This window comes from Elephas maximus, chromosome 22 (genome assembly GCF_024166365.1).
Source record: "Elephas maximus indicus isolate mEleMax1 chromosome 22, mEleMax1 primary haplotype, whole genome shotgun sequence".
Classification (NCBI taxonomy): Eukaryota; Metazoa; Chordata; class Mammalia; order Proboscidea; family Elephantidae; genus Elephas; species Elephas maximus.
Window position 1 is genome coordinate 14723753 of NC_064840.1, and position 23967 is coordinate 14747719.

The window sequence follows — 23967 nt, forward strand, 5'->3', positions numbered from 1 at the left end:
CATATGGAACATTCAGTAGTTCCAATTTGGGGTCATGTCCCTTATTGTTCTGGCATTATGTACGTTCTCATCTTTTCCACAGGCAGTATCGTGGGGCTGGCATGCGGATTGCAGAATGTTTGGTCTAGCAGGGATCTCTGAAACCCTCCAGTGCTGCTCCAGCTGAGGAAACAGGTCTAGAAAGGTTGAGTGATCAGTTTGCGGGGCGTGTTACTTTGGCCATACTGATTTTAGGGGCAGTGTAGAGAATGCTAAACTTCAGAGATACAGCTTTAAAATACAGACACCTCTAAGCTTAGCCTAGTTGGATTAAACTGGGTAGTTCTACTTGAAAATACATGTGTTTCTAGTTGCTCTGCTTAAATCAGTCATTCACAGAAGACCCTCATTAGTGCTATGTAGATAAAGCTATTGATTTGGGCATACAGGTTATATTTAAAATCCTCTTTAATAACTCAGGTTCAGTGAAACCAAACGAATCATGTATTGATTTCTTTTTTAAAAAATACTAGTTTTCTTGATTAATTAGGTCATTTAAAAAAAAAAAAGCTTTACATTTTAATACCTTATTGCTTGTTCTCTTTGTTTGCTGGATAGAAATATAAGCGGAGGTCAGGTCCTTCTTAATGACACTCCCAAGCCAGACTCTGAATAGGCTTTAGCTTTGCTATCGAATATAGTCTGCCTTATATATGGGACTCTTTAATCCAAACCATTGGGAAGCTCACCCTGAGTTGTGAGCCCCAGTTGAAGAGTCTCGGAGCGTACTTCTGCCCTGATGCATAGAAAGTCGTGGTACTGCTTCCCGCTGTGAGAGAGCGAGTGAGTGGGGCGTAAATGTTGTATTTGCTCCATCTGCAAGCATTATGATAAGTTATTCCAAGCTCTCAGCACAGGACCAACCAGAGTGTGCCTCCCTCTCGCTCCAGCACGTTTTCCTGCCCATCAGATGGCTGCTCCTCTGCTGGAGTCTTTGGAAGGTTCTGGTGTCTTTTGTTTTAATTGGCGGGCTAGAGCCGCCTCCTACCGTGTGATTTTCATTAGAGAGAGGCTGGGGAGAGGGGAGTGTTGGACCGTCCTCCAAGCCCAACCATGAATATTAATACAATTACAGCTTTCGGACCAATTATTTTTTCTTTTCAGCGGGCAAAGTTGATGAAATATGTGCTAGATAGGGATTTACAAAATCTACCGTTGGCTTCTCTTTGTCCCTGGAATCAGTCGACTTGGCATATCTGTGTGCCCGTTTGCTGGGGCTACCTGTTTCCCAGCTTCCAGCATCTGAGTGCTGAGGTGACAGGCTTTGCCAAGGTACGCTGCATTGCAGGTTGGTGCCACACGTTGTCAGCTGTGCGTGCAGACACCGGTTTCTTCATGGGAATTTGAATGGCCAGTGTGGACCTCACGTGCTCTCTGTTGTTGGCAGGTTCTGCCCGTCAACAAGAAACCAGAGTGGCGCCTCTCTAAGGAGATGTCACAGAAACGCTCTTCTTTTTTCCTGTGGGGAGAAGTTCAAGTCTTTTTTGGCCCATTTTTGTTTTCCTTACTGATACCAGTATACTGTTGCTGTATCTTTTGGTGTAGTTGTTTATTTTGTTTGGAGCCACCATGCTGGTATCTAAATACAATGGGAAAACAGATGGCAAACTTTGAACTTCTGGACCAAATGTGTGTTTGCCTTTGTCTCCTTAACAGCCAAACTGTAAATTATGGAGTATAAATATTGAACAGAGGAACTCGTCATGAAAATCACCATGGCATAATAGACCTTTATTAACCAAATATGCACTGAAAAGTATGTGGGCTGCAATTGTTTTTATCCATCCTTTTCAAGTTCCCATCAGTAAGCAGGGCAGTTAGAGCCTAGAGGCAGAGTTCCTTTTACTACAGCATTTCTACCTTTTCCCTTTCTTGGCCAAACATCCTTCATTCTCTTACCCACGATGCCTAAGGATAAAAAAGAACAGGCGTCTCTAAATGCTGACAGAGAGACCTGTTTTAAAAGTTTACTTCATGCTCACTCTCTCTGCATCTTTCTAGTCCACGTCCTTCTCTGTAAGTGGGGGATCTGATGGCATTCCATAGCAACAGAGCCCCCATCAGAAGCATCACTGGATCTCCTCTGTCTTCTAAGACCAGATAGTTTTTAAACTTGTTTTAAACCTTGGTGGCATAGTGGTTAAGAGCTACGGCTGCTAACCAGAAGGTCAAGCAGCTTGAATCCACCAGGCGCTCCTTGGAAACCCTGTGGGGCAGTTCTACTCTGTCCTATAGGGTTGAGATGAGTCAGAATTGACCTGATGGCAACAGGTGAAGTGTAGTAGTAGTCGTCATCGTCAGTTGCCATCGAGTTGATTCCAATTCATGGCGACCCCATGTGTGCAGAGTAGAACGCTTCATAGGGTTTTCCAGGCTGTGACGTTTTGGAAGCAGATCCCCAAGCCTGTTGCCTGAGGCTCCTCTGGGTACATTCAGACTGCTAAAGTAAATGAATATATGTTACCTTAAACACTGTGAAACAAAGCATGCATATGTGAGTGTCTATAAGGTATGAGAACACTTTGAAGAATAACAGTACCCACCACCCAGCTTACAAAACAGTCACTTGGAAGGCCCCTGAGTGCCCCTTCCTTCATGAAGGAGTTCTTGTCCTTTAAACTAAACGACATAGCAGGTACAGAAAAAAAAAAAAAAAAAACACAAAACTTGTTCCTTTATTCCTCTCATCTTTCCCTTGCCTTTCCTCTTTTCCAAAGTAACTGCTCTTAACGGTTTGAGTATGCCCTTCCAGAATTTTATCTTTAAAATATTACTTGGGTAACAGGCACATTGAGAACTGCATTCAGAAGAAGCTCAGAGAGGTACAGTGGAAGGTGCCAGTCTTCTGTGCACCCCTTCCGGAGTCTCCCAGCCAGCCTACTCAGCTGGGACTGCGTAACAGTGAGTGCTCTCCAGGAGTCATTTAAACATGCACAGTGTGCTGGTGTCACCCCCACAGACCTGTTCAGTGCTGTGCCCATGCTCCTTGTGTGACACAGAGGTCACTGCCTTCAGTACATATAGATCTGCCTCATCCCCTAATGACTGCCCCCTCCCACTGTGCAGCTCAGCCGTAATCGCTTTAACTGTCCCTCAGTCAATGGGGTTAGTTAGTTAATTGGGAAGTCCACATCGAGTCATTCCCATTCATGACAACTTAAATATTGTATCTAATTTTTCCTGTCAGTCTAATTATCTTTCCTCAATTTTTTTTTTTTTTAATGTTTTTTCCTCAGGTTGCTTTTAAGACCTCATTCTCTTTTCTGTTTTCTCATTTTATTATGGTACACTTGGGTATGCATTCCTTTTTATGTATCCTAATTAGCACTCATTGAGTAGGTATGCCTTTCGTTGCTTTTGGAGAAATCACAGCTATTAACTATTTGGATATCGCCTCTTCACCATGTGTGCTACGTTCCCCTTCTGGAACTTCTTTTGGACATACGCCGAACCACCCTCCTTCCAGCCTCCTTGTCTCTCAACTCCTCATTCATGTTCTTCATCTCTTTGTGCTCCATTCTGGGTACTTCCTTCAGACTTACCTAATTCAGATATGCTCTTATTTGCTTCTTACCCTATCTAATGAATGTAATTTCAGGGGTGATATTTACAGAAACCCTGGTGGCATAGTAGTTAGAGCTTCGGCTGCTAACCAAAGTTTGAATCCACCAGGTGTGCTTCGGAAACCCTGTGGGGCAGTTCTGTTCTGTCCTATAGGGTGGCTGTGAGTTGGAAGCAACTCAGCGGCAACAGGGCTGATTTTTTAAACTTGCATTTACAGCAGTTTTATATGGCTTTTTTCTACAGTGGGTATCTCAGTACTCCTCTCTCCCCTTCTGGTGGGCCCAAGTCTTACACTCCTGCCCCAGCATTGTGTTGAGACCCAAACACCCTGGTTCTTGAGATTGGTACCTTCCAGCACCACTGCTCCAGGCACACACTTACGTAGGCAACAGCAGCTCCAGTGGTCCGTGCTGGCTTTCAGCTTGGGCCCTGTAGAAGTTGCTAATTTGGTGAGCTCAGCAGTGCATTTAAAAGGATGTTATATAATGTTAAGTGATTTGCAGTGGGAGAGTTTTCAGGTTACCTAGTAAACACACTGCCTGAAACAGAAGCCCCACCTTTTGCTACTAAAAAGCAGGGCTGCAGCTAATGGCCTTTTGCGTGTGTACATGTGTAGATATAAACCAAAAAGCTAAATCCACTGCTGTTGAGTCGATTCTGACTCAGAGCGACCCTATAGGACAGAGTAGAACTGCCCCATAGAGTTTCCAAGGAGCACCTGGTGGATATGAACTGCCGACCTCTTGGTTAGCAGCCGTAGCACCACACTACTACACGGCCAGGGTTTCCCACGTAGATAAAACCAAACCCAGTGCCGTCAAGTTGATTCCGACTCATAGTGACCCTATAGGACAGAGTAGAACTGCCCCATAGAGTTTCCAAGGAGCGCCTGGCGGATTCGAACTTCCAACCCTTTGGTTAGCAGCCCTAGCACTTAACCACTAGGCCACCAGGGTTTCCATATTAACGCCACAGACATGTTAAGGTCTTACTTCAGCTGTCTGTCGTCTTATACTATCTTTGAGTGTTTTGTATTTCACTGTATGGCCTGAGGGTTGGCATAGCCTATTCCTTGTGGTATTTTGCTTTAAGACTTTGAGAAATTCTCTCAGAATATCCATAGGTAGCTTACTTTGAGTCCTTTGTGTTAAAATAACTTAAAATAATCCCCCTCAGAATGTACAAGATTTGTGTGTGAGTCTAGGACACAGACTTTCAGATTTTATGATCGAGTTTAATGTATTATCATTGTTAATGTATTATCATTGTTTGTCCAGCTCCCCTCCTAGATGGTAGGATCTTTTCAAGAAAGTGATTGTCTCTTCCTTTCAAATTAATCTGTACTTAAATTTTGCCAAGTTCAATTTTAGTTATTGTGGCTTATTTTAGGAACCAAGTATGTTGGTGTTTCTGATGGGCAAGAGATTTCCATGCTATTATCTAATTTATTCGTATGTGGAAATTCAGCATTAGTTTGTATAAAAAATGGTTTTTAAAGAAATATTTTAAGACTTCAGGTGAGTGACTGCATTTGTTGTTGTTAGGTGCCATCGAGTCACTTCCGACTCATAGCAACCCTGTGTACAACAAAATGAAACACTGTCTGGTCCTATGCCATCCTCCCAATCATTGTTACGCTTGAGCCCATCATTGCAGCCACTGGGTGAGCCCATCTCATTGAGGGTCTCCCTCTTTTTTCCTGACCCTCTGCTTTACTGAGCATGATGTCCTTCTCCAGGGACCGGACCCTCCTAATAACATGTCCAAAGTGAGACAAAGTCTCAGTATCCTTCCCTGTAAGGAGCATTCTGGCTGTACTTCTTCCAAGACAGATTTGTTCGTTCTTCTGGCAGTCATGGTATAGTCAATATAATCTCTTGATCCCAGTGATTCTGTTATGCGTGGTCAACAACTACAGGAGAATTCCCTCTTCACCAAGATGGTGATGAACTTACAGAGTTAAATACCCAAAAGTGTTCATTTCCCAGCCAGGTAAGGGTTTGACCTATAGACAAGTAATAGCTGATTTAACTCTTGCCCTGAAGAGAATATACCACTGGTAGAATTACTGTACTTGGCAGAAAATCTACCATTTGAACAGCCTTTTTAGGCTGACTCCCATGAGAAGTCAGAATGCCCATCAGAGCCAAACGTTGAGCTCAGCAGACTTTCTCCAGGCAGGTCGTCTTTTCCCTGTTCAGCAGATACAGTGAGTGAGTGTCAGGGCAGCTAGCGTACTTGTCCTGGGTCTGTCTTGTTCCACACGCTTTTAAATAGCTGTGGGTACTCTCAACTTGTTCGTTTCTGTTGCATCTTAGGCTCCTATGAAAGCATACTCATAACGAGACTTTAGAGGTCTGCAACAGAAGGGTTTGATTGTTTTGTTTGATTGTTTTTTAGATAGGCGTGCACAGACCAACACAGCTGAGAAGGGATCTAGATTCCAGCTGTAACTAACCCCACGTCCCTTCTCTGCTCACTTAGGGTGAGGATCCATGACCTCCGCACTGACAAAATCACCCTGTCGCTCTCTGCCCACCAACTCGGAGTCTCCTCAGTCCAGATGGACGACTGGAAGATTGTCAGCGGAGGCGAGGAGGGCCTCGTCACCGTGTGGGATTACCGGATGAATCAAAAGCTGTGGGAGGTGCATTCCCGGTAAGGTCCGTTCCCCAGGGGCTTTTCGTGATGACAGGAAGAGTCAGGACAACCTCGTTACTCTGAGCCAGGCACTGTGTGCTTTCCATGCCTTCCCATCTTACTCCTCACTGTAACCTATTAGTTAAAAAAAAATTAGCTGCTGTTATCTCTGCTTTTCAGATGAGGAAACTGACACTTGGAAATGGCCAGCCGGTCATTGGAGCTGCAGCTCCTCTCTCTTACAGCCCTAAAATGAACATAATACCCACAGGTATTAGTCAGGTCCCGGCTTCTCGAAGAACAGAGCTCATTTCTTGAAAATGCTGTTCTGGTTATTTTAGGATTCCTCCACTTTAATAAAGGTAGAAGCAGGGCTTCCAACTGGTTTGTTCCGGTTCGAACCCCTGCTGAGACTTGGCATTTCTAACAAGTTCCCAGGCTATGCTGCTGGCTAGGGACCAGTTCTGAGAACCACTAGAGCAGTACTAGGGCAGTGGTTCTCAGAATTTATTATACAGAAGAGTCACCTGAGGAGCTTGTTAAAGGGTAGATGCTGACTTACTATCTCTGGGGTGGAAACGCAAGTTCTCAGCAGGGGGTTTGAACCTGCTTCAGAACCCCTGGGTAGAAAATAAAAGGTAACTCAAAAATGTAGGAAGCCAGCTAGAGACCATGATGTGACTCCCCCCCGCCCCGCCGCCCCTCTGCGATTCAGCAGAGAGAGGTAGGTGCGCGGCAGAGCTGGTCCAGGCCCTCTGACCTAAACTCCAGAGAGTCATGACAAGCATACTGTTAGTTTCTTGAACTTCAGTTAAACTGTTTCGAAGGGCACTTAAGGCCTGAATATTTTCAGTCTTAAACTAAGGATGAATTTAACTGTATTATTAAAAAGGTTCGCAGATAGAGCCTCGCCTGTGCTGATAGGAAGCCACCCTCCTTTGGCCTCTCCCACATACACCTAGAGGCAAAGTTAAGGGAAGAATTGGTTTCTTCCTTGGAGGCCAGTGTCAGCCACTGCTGCGGCCAGCAGCTCTTATCACATGGCCCTCAGGGTCTAGAGCCCTGTGTGACGACTACACCGCCCAACTTCGTCTTCATCTGTCCATTCCTCACTCAGCAAACAGGTACATTTGCCCTTTTTGGTTTTGGTGGCGATGCACTGAGTTGCCACCAGGTGGAGCCAACAGGCGATTAAAACTCCAGTTCTTGGTTTAAAGAGCTGGCTCAACCCCTCCCCTAGGGCAACTCCCACAGCCATCCAGGCCCCAGAGAGGCACTGCAGCCCTGCTTCTTAGTTCACAAGCCTACAGCCAGGAGGGCTTACTTTTCTCTGCCTTGAAAGCTGTGCTCCCTTGGATGGCTCAGGCAGGCGAAGCTGGGGTTAGTAAGGTCTTCCCCAGAGCTGTGGTCCTGTCACACCATTGCATGGCCGCACTAGGCCACCGTTTCCACCCGAACAAGGCCAGTGCCTCACTTCTCTCTTTACTTGGTCTCCTGCCCAGACCCAAGGACTCAGATCCGTACCCCCCAGGCCATACGCCCCCCCCGCCCCGGTTTCTCTTGTTTCTCTTCTGTGCACTCGCCCAGCATCCTCTGTCCAGTGCATATGACTGCCTTGCTGTCCTCTTTGATCTTTCAGCATCTTCTCCCTGTGCCCAACCTCCTTTCTGTTGGTAGAACCATCAGTCAGCCAGATTGCAGGCCTGAGTCTTCCTCTTCCAGTCTTTATCACAGCCCTTCCCTGGGGTAGGCCGGGCAGGGCTCAGACCTGCTGTGTCACTTGGCCCAAGACATCAAGTTGGTGCCCCAAACCTTGGACAGCTGGGCAGGGCTCAGACGACTCCTTCACTGCTCTCAAAAGAACCCTCTGCTCTGGCCAAGAAGGAACCTTGTCCCCAGGTACCCCAGGAGCAACCCTGGCCTCTCCTCCCTACACCAGCTTCTGCCGAGTTCCTGTAGCCTCTGACATTTCTCATGCTGTAGAAATGTTACCTGTTTGGGCGGGGGCGTATGTATCCTACCTTCCTCAGTAGTTAGGCGCCTCCTTGATGGCAGGCACCTGTCTCTATCCTGTGGCTCCGTGCTGTGAACATAGCAGGCACCAGGTATTTTTCAGATCAGGGAAAATCTGCTAAGTGGATTTGACACGGTTTGAGTCCACAGTTTTCTGCATGTGCTTTCACAGTGCAGAGTACAGTGTCATCTGCAGCCCTCTGAGTTTCGAATGGCAGGGGCCTTTACAGATACCAGTAAATACCTCCTGCCCCCTTCACAAATGGGGGGATACTGGTTCTGAGAGCTGGAGTGACTAGGCCGAGGCCACCCAGCCTGGGAGGCAGATGTGGGGCAGTTTGCCACCGTGTGGTGGTGAGTAGGGTCAGGTTTGTCCTCTGTGTCTAAACCACACCAAGTGGCCGGGGCATCAACAAGAAAGCAAGTGCGTCCAGACTGGTTACGAAGTAGTGTTCGGTGCGAAGACAAGTCTTGTTCTAACCACCTTTGGAACTGAGGTGAGACGCTGCTGCCCCTGTCAGCCCAGTTTCCTCCTCTGTAGGAAAAGCTGGGCTAAGAGGGTTTCTAGAGTTCTCTGCAGCCCCGGCCCCCGAGGCTGCGCCAGCAGATGTAGGATGTGCTCCGTGTCTGTAGGGCTCACCACTAGAGCAGTCTGTCTCCCTTCACTAGAGCAGTCTGTCTCCCTTCATGTTCCAGGCACCCCGTTCGTCACATCGCCTTTAACAGCCACAGCCTCATCACAGCCAACGTGCCCTACGAGAGGGTAGTTCGCAACTCCGACCTGGACAACTTTGCCACTCACAGGAGGTCAGCTGGGTGGGGCTGGGTGTGCAGCTGTTCAGAAAAGATAAGCATCGTTTGATTTGACTGATAGCCAACTCTGTGCCACACTGTTCCCAGCAGGATGTGCCCTAAGACATGGTGACTCCTTTTATAGGAAGTTGGGAACATATATGTGGATGATGTGGGTGATAGTAGCCACATCTGAAGGCCTGTTTTAAATCCTGCCCCCACAATTGCTCTGTGGGACAGATACACAGGCCAGGGGCCTGCAAGACCTGCTTGTGGTTGACTTTACCTCGTCACAGGAGCAAAGCCCAGTCAAAGGGAGACCCTGACTGCAAGTGGCCCAGGTGCCTTTTATTAGCCTGCTGGCCTGGCTCTGAGTGAGTGTTCCCCCCGTGCTCCATCAAACTTGTCCATTAGCCTGTCATCTCTCTAGTCCCAACCCTGTGTGCCTGACACACTGTGGGTACACAGTGCACATTTGTAAAGTGGGTTCTGATCCTGTCTGAAAGGCGCCTGCAGACAGAGCAGATGCCGTGGGGGCCGGAGCTGGTAACGCAACCCTGAGCCCTGTTGTCACTTCTGCTCTCTCTAGGCACCGGGGGCTGATCCATGCCTATGAGTTTGCAGTGGACCAGCTGGCCTTCCAGAGTACTCTGCCCATCTGCCGCTCGTCTTACATCAGCATGGCTGGCTACAACTACGACCTCGCGCTCACCTTTCCCTATGACAGTATTAGGGAGTGACCTCAGTTGGGAGCAGGGAGAAAACGAGAAGAACCAATTTTATGAAGTCTAAAACCACAGAGGAACAGTGCACTGGGCTTTCAGTGATAAGGAAAGAAAGCAACCCCAGGGTGATACCACATCTTCCTGTCTTGCCTTCGCTTGTCCCCTTTGACAGGTCATTCTCTAGCTGGCCATGGAAATGGAGTCTGTCATGGTGTGTTTCTTCTTAGCCTGTTCTCTCTCTGCTGCTCCCAGATGACTCAAATTTCTGTCTCCTTCCCCCACACCCTCCAGACGTGACATCTCCTCCTGTCCTTCCACACGTCTCCCTCTAGCCTGGTCTTAGGGAGTGACAGCACTGTTGCCCTGCACAAGCCAGTGCTGGGATCACACACTCCCAGATGCCTCATAGGCCCCCCTGCATCGTCCTACACACTACAGCGAGAGGCCGCACCTCTTCGGGCAAGGCCAGAATCATCACGGCCTTGCTGGCTATCTTACCACTCTCCAAACTCCTTCCTCTTTTGGCGTCTTTGGATGGGCTGGTCTCTGGGCCAGCAAGACCCTCGCATCTCCCTGTCCTTTGGATCTCAGCTCAGCCCCTTACTCAGGGTGGCCTTCTTTGACCCCCACCCTCTATAAATTTGCTGTAGTGCTACTTTTTCTTAACAGCAGTTACCGTGGTTTAGGATGACGTGTTTATATGTCATTACTGACTCTCTTGCTTACTCTTGGGTCCAGAAGACAGGATGCAAAGTAGATACATTCTGACTATTCGTTGACTAAACCCAGTCCTCCACGTGGAACGGACGGTGGTTCCACAGGAGAGAATGAGTGAGAAGAGGCGTAGGTACGGGAGGAACCATTATCACCATTACCTTAAACTGCTGAGATAACACAGGACAACCCGAGACAGCTGTTCAGTTTAATACATAAATGTCACCTCCAAAGTACAACAAGCACAAGCTGTTGCTTTCTCTTGATTTAGATTTGTTCTAAGCTGCAGCCCCCGTAGCGTCCACCTAATAAACCTTCAAATTATCAAGGCAAAAATGGAAAGAACTACAAAGAAAAAAATCCATACTCATAGTGGGTGGTCATCAGATTAAATCAGTAAGAAACTTCAGGGTACGCAGGACTTGCCTAATAAAATGAACAAGCTTGAACCAATAGGTGTGTATAGGATGTTGTGTTTCCAGTATCTGCAGACCATACACAAATGACAGGTGTGAAGGCCTCAACGGAAAGCTCTGATCCCACAAAGATTGATGCCCCGCCACCAGATCCACTGAGCCCCACCCCAGAGAATCAGAAAGCACAAAACCGTAACAGGAAAATGTTCCAGACACTTCTGCATTACCTTGGGTCTAAAGAGAGAAATAAAAACAAACTATAAACCTCTCCACACCTGAACGGCAGTGTGAGCACAGAATGTCAAAACCTGTGGGGTGCAGCTGAGATGAGACAGAGATGTTACGGCTTTAAGAGAGACTAAGACAAACCGAATAAATGAACTGCCCCCTTAGAAAGCTTAACCAAGGAGGAAAGCATGTATTAATGAAATAGAAAGCCAACAGATAGTAATCTTTAAAGCCTTTCAAGAGGAATTTTTTCAAAAGACAAAATATATAATTCTTGATAAAGAAAAAAGATGCAAGGGACCATCAAATAAAAAAGGAGATAACTCGGTGGGGGATACAGAGTAAGGGCTTTTAACGTGCAGATCACGTGCCCACCCTGATCCAAGAGAAAAGCTAAGTTTTTCCATGGTATATGCTGGGAAGTGCTTGCCATCACTCAACGGCCCGGAACTTTGGAGTCATGAAGGTTTTGGAAGGTTTTTCAGATTGCTTAAGATGTTTAGTCGTTGAAAAAGTGCCACCCCATATCCGACTAGAAAGGAAAACCAGGCCAGATGAAGAGCCACGCCTGGGAAGCATCTCTTAACCCAGAGAGCATGCTTTATTTCAGACAGCCTTCCTGCGACGGTTGACTTGACAGGATGGCTTTCTGTTTCCTCTCAACCAAATGGCTTCCAACATGAAGCCAGTCCCTGGCAAGCAAATGAGATTTTTACTTATTCTCACCATCCTGTGGTGGCCTGACCCCAAGTGACCTCGCTTTATAAGGCTGTAATTCAGACCTACTCTTTTTCTCTCTCAGTCCCAGTGCAGCCTGCACCTGGCTGGACCACTGCCTAACACATTTTTTTCTTTTCAAGAAGGAGCCCCTTGCCATCTGAGTTCACATTTCCTAGCTTTACAGCAATTAAAGATAATTTAAAGATTTAAAAGAAAGTAGGCCCAGAAAACTTTACAAAAAGTAACAGACACCAGAGTCAAAAACTATTGTTATCCACTGCTAACAGCTGGTCCCGTGTGAAAGTGTGACCAGCACAGGCTTCTTTCCCTAAGCTGTTTGGGGCCTTTCTCCCAATTGTGAAAACTTGCCTGGGTTTCACGGAGGACGGTTCATTGGACCCAAACTGGGAGCTTTGAGCACACCAGCCTTAGTGTTTGCTGCTGCAGACCTTGGCATCCCGGGAGAAGAGAATGCGCCCTGGTGGGGGAAGGACAGGTGCCCCTTCGTAATCGACATTTACCCAAACGTAAAAGTGGCCCATGTCCCTCTCCTGCGAGCCACCTTACCTTTATACCTGCTGGCTCTTTGAAGGGAGCATCTTTTGCAAGTTGTCACTGAGTTTTTAGCAGATCTAGTTTTCTTCATTAGCTCTTCTGCTTCTCAAACTCTTTGACCACCATGTCTCCTAGAGACAACAGACTGAGATCTGCCACTGGGGAAGCTGGAGGCGAAACCCCTGAGGTTTTCTGTCTTACCTTCCAACGCTGTATAACTTTTGCTTTCCACTTTATCCATGTCTGTTTTGGTATTAAAACTCTGCAGTTTATTTATTGCTCAAATTACTCTTAACACTCTGACAGTGTACCACGATAAGCCCCTGGGAGATACCACTGTGCCAGCCGCCACTGCCCACCCCTGTCACATCAGCCTTTAAATCTCACCTTGTGTGATTACCTGCTTGACAACCCACAGTTGAATTGTTTTTTCCAAAACTTCCAGTACAGGGGTTCTTAGCCCAGAATCCAAGGAGCCCACAAAATTACATGTGGGATTGTGCACAAGGACATTTTCTGGGCAGCAGTGTGGTACGTTTCATCAGTGTCTCCAAGGGGACTCTAGGCCCCCCGAGAATTTCATCTCTGCCACTGGACTGTTTTTCAGTCCCAGCCACAGACGGCCTTGGTAGCGGCTGTTGCCCAGGTGATAATGTAGGTTAAAAGATTGTAGAGAAGGCGTCACCTTCCCTAAAGGGGAAGTCTCACCCTGACTTAAGGCTTAGATTTCAGCTGCTCAAAGGAAAAACAGTTTCCCTAAGAGTAGAAGTTTCGGTCCTTTCTGAAAGGGAGAGCTCACAGCCCCAAGGTGAAGGCCTCTACCCCGGCACCCCCAACAAAAGCCAAACCCATTGCCATCGAGTTGATTCCGACACCTAGAGACCCTATAGGACAGAGGGGAACTGCTCCACACGGTTTCCATGGAGCAGCTGGTGGATGTGAACTGCTGACCTTTTTTTTTAGTTAGCAGCCAAGCTCTTAGCCCTTGCCACCATAGCTCCTCTGACATCCGGGAGAGCTAAAAAACCAGCTGCCATTGCGTCAACTCTGAATCATGGTGACCCCGTTGTATGTCAGAGGAGAACTGCTCCAATAGGGTTTTTAATGGATGAGTTTTGGGAAGTAGATCTCCAGGCCTTTCTCCTGAGTTGTCTCTAGCTGCACTTGAACTGCCAACTTTTCAGTCAGCAGCCAAGCCCTTGCTGTCTGTGCCACCCAGCAACCCCCCGGGATGAAAACCAAAAAACCCACTGCTGTCAAGTCACTTCTGACTCATAGCAACCCTGTAGGACAGAGTACAACTGCCTCATTGGGTTTCCAAGGAAAGGATAGTGGATTTGAACTGCTGACTTTTTGGTTAGCAACCAAGCTCTTAACAATTGCACCACCAGGGCTCTGCCCCAGGACTGGAAGCCCCAAATTAAGGAGAGGAGGGTATTTCCCGTTTTGTATGTGAAATCACAACCAGCAGCCGCTTTGAACTGGCTTTCTCCCATTTGTAGAGAAATGGCTCTTTCCTGCTGAAGTCACAGCCTCCCAAGTCCTTGCTCTCCACAGAACTGTCTGGTGGCCTGCTATTGTGGGCGAGATCCTAATGGCGGGCTCGGACGGGGGCTAGCTCCTTCCTGACTCAGGGCTTTTGCTTTGAGCAGCAGGTGCGGCAGCAGAGAGCTGATGGCACTGGCCAGCCCGGGCCGCAGCCCTGGGAGCCGCACAGCCCTGCGGCTTCCCCCAGCGTGGCCAGGACAGATGGTTACCTGGCTGCTGCAGCGGAGCCTGCAGTGATTTGGACGGGGCCTGCCTCTAATGTGGGATGGCAGATACGCTCTCACTGGGCTGCAGCGGGTGCCATGTGGGCAACTGTGAGCGCTCAGCCTCTGATGCTGAGTGTGGGCTTTCAGCAGCGGGCACTCGCCTGGTCTGTACCAGGGCCTGCCTTTTGTAGGACGGGAGAATGCTCCACCCCTGGAGCCAAGCCTGCCATGTTAAATCTTCCCTTGCCCAGTGCTGGGCAAATGCTTTCTGGTTGGTGTGTAAGGTGCAGGTGGCAGCACGCTGCTCCCAACACATTGCTGACCTGACTACTCCCACTGGAGCCATTCTGGGGTGCTGACACTGTAAAGACCTGAGCTAGGCTCTTGCTCATTGGCTCAGCAGTGGATTAGAAGGCCCAGCAGTCCACCCGGGGCACAGGTCGTCCTCCACCAGACCCCTGGAGGCACGTGTTAAGTGATTCTGGAAGCACCCAGGAACAGGCACAGCTCTATGGAGCTGCAGTGGAAACACTGGCTCTTCCCACTGGACTTGAGGCTTCCCAAGGTCACTGTGTGGGTGGACAGCCTGTGAGGCAGGTGTTTGCAGAGCCCTTGCCAAAGCAACTTGTATTTTTAACTCTCCACCAGCCTAGTAATGTCACACTGTGCCATTCCCAGCACGGCAGGTTGAGCTTCAGCCTTGTTAAACTGCAGGCAGGTGGGGACAGGTTGAACCACTCAGTGACAAGGATCAGATCCATGGTTGAACTGTCTTCTCTTAGCAAAGCACAAAAAGAACTTTTTAGACCCTTAGATCAGGAAATAATGTAATTGTTTTGTTAAAGTAGTAATTTGTTCCTTAAGAGGGTGCTTGGACAAAATTGGAAGCTGTTGTAATCTTACTCTGTTCCCTTCTCCATAATTCATGTTTCACGGGGCTGCAGAATGTTCCCTGAGCTTCTCGTATTACATCTCCATCACACAGCCCTTCGGTAAACCCACCAAATTAATGTGTTTGTGTCAAATCGCCATATTCTTTAATGTCCAAAACCCAACCTCTGGTAATTTTTCCCCTTGGTAATATGGCAGTATTACAGAACTGTACCCCCTTTTGACCAGCTTCTTGGCAAATGGGTGAAAGAATATGGAAAGAGAAGTGAGCTTGCTGGCAGCCTGAAGGCAGGGGCCTGCTCAGCCTGCTCCACGCGCGCCCCAGGCCCTTGTACGTACTTAACACCTTCCTTCAAATATTTGTCTCCGTATTTATTTCTGCCTATTTCCTTTTAGTCACCAGTGTAGTTTCTGATAGCAGGAAAACTCCTAACACATGCACTTGTTTGATTTGTCCCTTGCTGGCTTCAGACCAGATTCCAGAGCAGACACATCACCCGCTTCAGGCTGCTGCGGACATACACGCAGCTCATGTCCCCATCCAGGCACTGGCAGGCCTGCTGCACTAGGGGCAGGTCTGTGCAGGCTAACCCACAAATCCAGCAGGGGCAGGAGCTGGGTCCGAGGCCCCTGCCTCATCCTGCTGCACAGACGGCTCTGCCCAGAGACGGGGCCTTGCTGCAGCCCCAAGTGGTGGCCTCCCTGCCACTAACCAGAGCCAGCAGCCCCACTGGACTGTGCACCCAGCCTCCCCTCTCCAGAAGCAGGTCTGCACCTACCACTGGCCACCCTGATCACCCTCTGAATGACCGGGACGGGCAGAAACACAAACCCGTCCACATAGCACACGGTGGCTGGGCAGGCCAGCTCTGCTGAATTCACCAGCTGACGCTCTGGGAGAAATGAGCACTCACCCTGCCAGTTAGATGGCACCCTTAGTGATTCTCAACGAATTGGTTTTCTTTTGAGCTGTGTGGACTGGGCTCACAGTGAATGAACCTCATTTTAATTAGTTGTTTAGGTAAGCAGTGGCCTGAATCATCAAAGCCATTAGGCTGGCCCTCAGTGTCTAAGCGAATGGAAACGTTTGACACGTGCCCATGGTGACCACATCTCCCAACTGGAACTCAGGGCCCAGGGGCCAACAGAACATTATTTATTATTTATAAAAAAAAAAAATTCACATTAATGAACTGCCTTTGTTGAAGACAACAAAACTGAAGCAAATTGGGAGAGAGTCCCAGAAAACCTGGGGCCTGTGGTGCCTGTGCCAGCCACCCCGCTGCTCGGTAACACTGTGGTCTCAGCGACTCAGGAAAGGGCAGGTGCAAGGGGAGAGGGGAGGGCGGCCCTGCTGCACGGGAGGTGCTTTCTGACACACTTCCCAACAAGGGCTACTAGCCTTCACGTCCCCCACCCCGCAGGCCGTCAGCGAATTTCTAGACTTGCTCTCCGGGCGACCAGAAACCAGAGGGCCCCTCCTTCCCCTGCCAGCACAGTGAGGAGCAGCAGGGCAAGGCCTGAGGAGGAGTGAGGGGCTCACACCCACTTCCTCCCAGGACACTATCTGCACTCTGATTCATATTCTGGGGTTTCTCTCTCCCACCACATGCCAGCCCTTGAGGGTGGAAACCAGGTCTCACCCCTGACCCACTGCTCTGAACATCAGACATTTGACCCATCCTCTGGACAGGGCTTTAGAGGGCTCTCTCATGTACCTGGAGAGACTAAACCTGCTGCCTGTAATGGCCCATTTGTCAGGGCAGTTAAAAGTGGAGGCAGAATCCCATTTTGGAGAATGGCATCTGGGGTCTTAAATGCTAGCAATCAGCCATCTAAGATGCAACAGTTGGTCCCAACCCACATGGAGCAAAGGACAATGAAGAACTCCAAAGATGCAAGGTAAGTATGAGCCCAAGAGACAGAATGGGCCACATAAACCATAGACTCTATCAGCCTGAGACCAGAAGAACCAGATGGTGCCCAGCTATAACCGATGACTACCATGACAGGGAGCACAACAGAGAATCCCTGAAGGAGCAGGATAGCACTGGGATGCAGACCCCAAATTCCAGTAAAAAGACCAGACTTAATGGTCTGACTGAGACTAGAAGGACCCCGGAGATCATGGTCCCCAGACCTTCTGTTACCCCAAGACAGGAACCATTCCCGAAGCCAACTCTTCAGACAGGGATTGGACTGGACTGTAAGATAGAAAATGGTACTGGTGAGGAGTGGGCTTCTTGGATCAAGTAGACACATGAGACTATGTGGGCAGCTCCTGTCTGGAGGGGAGCTGAGAAGTCAGAGGGGGACAGAAGCTGGCTGAATGGACGTAGAAACACAGGGTGGAGAAAAGGAATGTGCTGTCTCATTAGGGGGAGAGCAACTAGGAGTACCTAGCCAGGTATATATAAGACTGACTTGATTTGTAAACTTTCCCTTAAAGCACAATTAAAAAAAAAAAAAAAGTGGAGGCAGAGGCCCAGGTTTGTGAGTGCACAGAGGAGCCTAGGGTGGAGTCAGGGTCTGGGCTGGCTCCCACCCCAGCCCAGTCCATTCTGCCATGTGTTTACTAACAAGGAGAGCCCGGGCAAGATTCTCTCCGCCTCAGTGTTCTCATCTGTAAAACGAATGTAGTAACACCCACCTCAGACACTGTGCATGTCAACCAAGTGACGAGGGCTGTCTGATTGCCACCATCAGGCTTTCTGTTCTGTCTACTAATATTTCCCTTACCTCACCTCACAGCTTTGTTTTTTAAATTTAAATACCTACTTTAACTTACTTTTTAAAATTTAAATACCTACTTTCATCCTAAGCACATGCAGCCACCACCCATCTGTCAGCGGAGGCTTGTGTGTTGCTACGATGCTGAACAGGTTTTGACAACGCTTCCAAACTAAGACTAGGAAGAAAGACCTGGCGATCTCCTTGTGAAAATCAGCCAATGACAAATCACAATGGTCTGACCCGCAACCAATCACAGGGATAGCGGAGGACCAGACAGGGTTTCATCCTGTTGTACATGGGGTCACCACGAGTCAGGGGCCAACTACGGCAGGCAACAAAAGCAACACTGTGGCCTCACTGATGTGATACAAAGTTATTTTTTTCTTACGCATATTAAAACAAGGATATAACTGTTAGAGTATATATTCAGCCACGTAACACCTACAATCATCTCAGACACCTCACTTGGGGGAGGAAGCACTGAGAGCTCGCAGAAGAGCCTTAGTCAACAGCAGAGCCTCGGGGAAACACACAGCATTGCTTCTGCCTCCCGTGCCTACGGCTGCACAGCTCCGTTCACCGTGGCAGGCGGTGTTCCCACCGTGCCCTGGGCTCAGTGCGTTTTCAGCTAAGATCATTAGTCACTGTGCATAGAACAGTGTCAGGGTGGTTAGGCTTATGGGCTGCACCAGAAGAAACCTAAAGTGGGAGGGCTGCTCAGGTTGAGCTTCTCCTGGGCCTTTTCCTCTCATTCAGAAGTTTCCACTAAAACCCACAAAGCAGGTATTTCAAACCTAAGTGTTTACCATTTATGGGGGGGGGGAACATTGCCATCGAGTTGGTTCTGTCTCATGCTGACCCTATAGGACAGAGCAGAACTGCTCCATAGGATTTCCAAGGAGCAGCTGGTGGATTCGAACAGCCGACCTTTTGGTTAGCAGCCAAGCTCTTAATCACTGCTCATGACCACCAGGGCTCCCTATACATGTTTGGTGTTATTAATAACCATGACATGCTTTTCACATGAATCCTTTCAGACTGTCAACCCATTTGAGTCTCACAGGCAGACAAATACTATTGTCTGTATTTTATGCATAAAGAAACTGAGGTCCCTGGGTGGTGCAAATGGTTTGCACTCAGCTACTAACCAAAAACTGGCAGTTCAAACCCACTCAGCAACGCCTTGGAAGAAAGGCCCGGCAAACTACTTCCAAAAGATTTCAGCCAATGAAAACCCTACGGAGCACAATGGTCTGATCTGGTTGTACGCAATTCACCGTGACACAGGCCAACTTGATGACAGCTGCTAACAACAACTATAGATGTATAAAGCACCTCTGGATGGATGACTGAGAAAGGGGTTAACGTGGTTGCCTCTGAGAAGGGCGACTGGGTAGCCAGGGGCAAGAGCCAGAGATTCCAAGGAGTGCCTTTCTGTTCCTTTGAAATGCTGAACCGAATGTGTGACCTGCTGCTTTAGAAAAAATAAAATGAAGCACAAATTTATTAAAGCTACAAATTAAAAGTTTAAGACTGCAAATAACAACAGCACTTGCCAGTTACCAAGAGCATGTTCTTGGAAAGCTGGAAAGGCACCTCCCGGCTAGTGTCAAGAAAAGAGCCGTGCACTATAAATGCAACTACCAGAACAAGGCCTAGAAAATAAATATTAGCCTCCAGTCACGATGGGACCACTGTGTCCACTGAACAACCACTGCCGTCCACCAGCCACGCAGGACGATCAGAAATAACTGCCCAGCAGGTCACCCTGGAAGCCACACATAGTGCGCCACCAGCTATGCCTGTCCCGCCTGCGTGCACCCTTGTAGACTCACAGGCTGCGTCAACCAAAGTACAGACCTTGTTTCTTTGTCCCCCCCAGCCCATCTCTGAATCAGAAGGTAAGAAGAGGAGCCGCTGGAGACACTTACCTGGGCAGATGCCTGGAACTCCGAGTGATGAGCCTCCCCTGCTGTGTGTGGCCTTCGCCGCTTCCACTTATGCTGCAGGCAGACAGATGGCAGCCACGGGCCCTGCTGCGGCCCTGTCCTGCCAGAAAGAGCTCCCAAGACCCAGCTGGGCAGACCCCCGTGGTTAAGAGCCAGGGTCTGGAGTCGGCCAGCAGGCCTTGAGTCCCAGTCTCTGGTGAGCTCACAAATCACTGCGCTTCCTCCACCCGTCTGAACACGTGGTCAGAAGCAGCCCCACGCCCAGCCCCAGCCCCTCCAGGAGGCCCTCTGATCCGCTGGCCTGTGTTAGGGGCTGTTCCTTATTTTACTGCCTGGGATTAAGAAGGCAGACGGGCCTCCAGCATTTATGCGAGGAAAGCAGCTGGCACTCTGAAATAAACCCAAAATAAACCCCAGAACACTGGAAATAATAAAGGGGGCAAATCTTTGTCCTCCACACCAGCCATTGCATGCTTTGCTCATGCAGGCTGGCTCCACCAAACGGCCAGGCTGCAGGCCGGAGTGAAGAACAGACAGGGACTCTGCGCTCAGTAACAAACCCAGGTTTTATTGGAGGTAAAAACAGCAGTCCCACCTCGCACACCCTACAGAACACGGCGCAGACCAGGGAGCAGACGAGTAGGTGGTGGTTTACAGGAGGTGCGGCGGAAGGCCCCCGCCGGCCCGCGGCCATAGCTGCTCAAGGCCACTCGGGGAGCATCCCCGTTGCAACGTGGAGTGGATCGGTGGTGGTGGTGGCGGCGGGTCAGTGGCAAAGGGCCATGGTCTCCATGTTCAGGAAGCGGACGTGCATCTTGGTCTCTATATCGATCCCCTGCCAGATCTGCAATAGGACAGGGTGCCATCAGAGGCCCTGGTCCCCAGTTGCTGCCACCACCCGCCCTCCTCCTCGACTGGCTGGCTGAGACCTTCTGGGCAGGTGAGCGCCAAGGGTTGGGTTACAGCACTGAGCCAGGTGAGGAAGAAACATTTCCATCTGGGTCTTGCTCGCTGGTTAATCTGGCACTGACGTTTGGGTTCTTTGTGAGATTGTCACGGCCAGGTATTGGGAAGTATTGTATCGGAGCTCGGAGCTGAAGAAGTCACTGGAACCCCACCTACCACTTCAGGCTCTGCGGTGTTCACGCGAACAACTTGGCCTCATTAACCACCCCCCTTTTTATCTGTAGACAGGGGGAGCCGCCACTTGTGTTGCCCACTCCACCCAATGCTGCGGACTCAATCTTCAGGGGAGAGCTGTGCGAACGTGAGGCTCCATTAGGCTGTCGGCGTCAATGTAAAGGTCGCGAAGAGTTTGGTTTTCATAACTTTCCTGGGATGAGCAATCACGCCCAGGAAAGGTGACTTCTCCCCAAAGGCCACGTCCGTGACCATATACCTGGTAGCAGCACCACCAGCACAACCTGACCCGGCCAGCGCCCTAGCGTGCATCTAGGCTACACAACTCTTTGGCCCACGTTATAAGGCCTCCTCGCTCCCACGACTGTGCTCTTGCCGGCGTCTTGGCCAAACAGGGCCCAGGACACCGTGAGGGGAAGGGGGAGCAGGAAGGAGCTGCTTGGTGGGCGGTGACTTCAGGGTCTCTCTGCTCAGGCAAGAACTTCAAAGGCTCCAGCTGTCACTCTCAGCCTCTCTGGGGACAGCCAGGAAGCTGGAACGGGGGAATCTGTGCTTCACTGGCACCCCGGTGACAGGGATGCCTCCAGGCACTTCTTGCCCCATAACGTCACGCTGCCCGAGCCCCCCCCCCGCCCCACCCCATGCTCAGTGGTCTCCTGCTCCGCGGGCTGGAGGACGGGGAGGAGAGCAAGTCTGCTTCCTTCGTTGTGGGGCAACGTGTTCCAGGAACAGATATCCAGACGCCCGGGGCAGGTGCCCAGAGTGGTTCTGCTAAATGCCAGGTAGGCTATATGGCCGCCACAGATGCTGGGCAGTGGGGGCTCCAGAGAAAGGGAGGGCCGGGGCGACAGGACTGGGCTTGGGGCACTAGAGAGGCAGCAGGAGGCAGCGGCCAGCCTTCCAGGGAAGGAAGCTGTTCTCAGGCAAAACCATCCCATTCCACCTTCTGGCTTAAGGAAGAAATCCCTTCCTCCTCCGCCTCCCCCAACCTCCTGTCTCCTAATTCCTTCCCTGAGCGCATCGCTTCCCAGACAGCAGGCCTCACAACAGCCAGAGTGACCTTGTGGTACAAACACAGCTTCTCCTTCCTCTCCCTGCCCAGCCCTGAAGCAGGGGCTGTTGCATGGGATGGAGGAGGCGGCCCACCTCCTGCCAACAGTCCAGGTCCAGCCTTTGCCTCAGGGCACAGGGTTTGCTCTACCCCTTGCCCCCCACCACTCCTCCATCTGTTTGCTGGTGACCTGCCTGGTGATGGCACCAGCTTCAGTACAGCCCAGACTGAGCTGCTTGGCCTTGGCTCCACAGGGCTGTGCCCAGCTAAGTCCCTGGCCTACTGTGGGCATGAGCTCACCTGGCCCCCTCCATGGAGACTGAGTGCGGCCTGGTCGCCCGAGTTCCTCCAGCTGGACCGGGACCTACGCTCTGTCCTGCTCTACTGTGAGAATGGCTTTTCCCCGACTTCCTTGTCTTGATCAAGTCCCGACAAGGGCTTGGGGACACTGTTATTGGGAACGTCAGACAGAGTGGACTCTTGTCCCTCACAGCGTGGGAAGTGGCCTCATTCCTAAGCCTGAGCCGGGTCTGTAACAGCAGAGGCCCAGACGGTGTCCCCTGGTGGGGCCAGGTAGTCAAGTGGGGGCAGCAGGCAGTGTGTGCAGCCATCTTGAAACTGGACGCCCACAGCTGGGGACCTTAAACGATCCACAAGACAGAGCAAGTGAGGAAAGCAGGGGCGGACTGTGTGTATGGACTGTTGCCATCTGTTAGTGAGAAAAGGCTGTCCTATACACAGGGAAGTGTCCAGAAGCAACACCACCTGTCATCCGGGCTGCTCCTGAGAGGGGACCGGGATGCCAGGCGGGAAAGAAACTGGTTTCGCCGTATTCTGTTGGTGCTACTTCATTTGTCCTGGCCACGCGTCGATATTATCTTTCCGGTAAAAATGGCTACAACCAGTTTAGACTGTTTCAAAGGCCGTGCTGAGGCTCTGACCCCTTCCCGCCAAGATGCCTGTCTTCCTGACTGGAGGCTCCCCCCTCAGCCCCAACCCTGCCACTGCCCCTCACCCCTGCACGCTCCTCCCAGACACACACCTTCAGGAAGTCCTCGAAGGTGATCCCCTCGTACACCTGGTCAGGTTCCTGCAGATGAAAGCAAAGGACAGACGTGAGTGGCCCTGGGTCCTCGCTGGACCTCAGCCAGACCCACCCTCTCTCCCCTCCTCCCCCCTCCCCTAGAAGCAAACAGCTGGGACTATTCAGGCAGCATCGGAGGGAGGTGGTTCCAGATTGTTTGCCACCAGCACACACAGGAAGAAGAGCCAGGAGGCTTGAACTCCCGTCCTCACTCGCTGGCTGCAGGGTGGGTGGAGGGCTGGGTGTGGCCCACCCAGAGCATCAGCAACATGGGACTCAGGCTCATACCCTCCCCTCACCTCGCACCCAGCCTCAACACCGGGCCATGGTCAGTGGATCAAGGTGGAAAGAGAAGGTGGAAGTTGATCAGGGAGTCACAGGGGCTCTCCTTCCCCACACTGCCCGCCTCACGCCACCAGTGTCCAGCAACCCAGCCACCAAAAGCCCCTCCTGCCATTTCCTCAGTCCTGCCTTGATCCTCCTGTGGTGATAAGAACTACAGTTGACTCGACTCTGACTCACAGCGACCACGTGTGTGTCGGAGCAGAACTGAACTCCATAGGGTTTTCGAGGGCTGATTTTTCAGAAGTAGATGGCCAGGCCTTTCTTCCAAGGTGCCTCTGGGTGGGCTTGAACCTCCAACCTTCTAGATAGCAGCTAAGCACTTCACCATTTGCACCACCCAGGGACTCTGATAACAACTAGCTCTAGGCTAATCTAAGCTCCCTGGGCGCTAGGAAAAGGGGCACAAGGATAAAGGGGCTGGCCAGGCCACCCACCCTTCCCAGTCCAGTGAGTCACCATGATAAGGGCCAGAGTGTGGACACAAGGCGGGCTTGGCCTTACTCAGGAGCCTCTCCCTGCCAGTCTGCTTGGCACAGCCAGTCTCCAACTGTGTCTCTCCTGCTTTGGTACGTGGGAGCCCTATGTGATGATAAAGGGGGGGTTGCTGTCCCTTA

General features: G+C 50.3%; 1 protein-coding gene across 1 annotated transcript in view; it reads left to right on the top strand.

The window, feature by feature from the left end:
• Window positions 1-20177, top strand: part of FBXW8 (F-box and WD repeat domain containing 8) — a 146557-nt gene extending 126380 nt beyond the window's left edge. The window contains exons 9-11 of the mRNA XM_049865553.1: window positions 6088-6261; window positions 8953-9063; window positions 9638-20177. Of these exons, the coding sequence (XP_049721510.1) occupies window positions 6088-6261; window positions 8953-9063; window positions 9638-9788 (436 nt within the window). The 3' untranslated portion in view covers window positions 9789-20177. The remainder of the gene's footprint in view (window positions 1-6087; window positions 6262-8952; window positions 9064-9637) is intronic.
• The last annotated feature ends 3790 nt before the right edge of the window (window positions 20178-23967 follow it).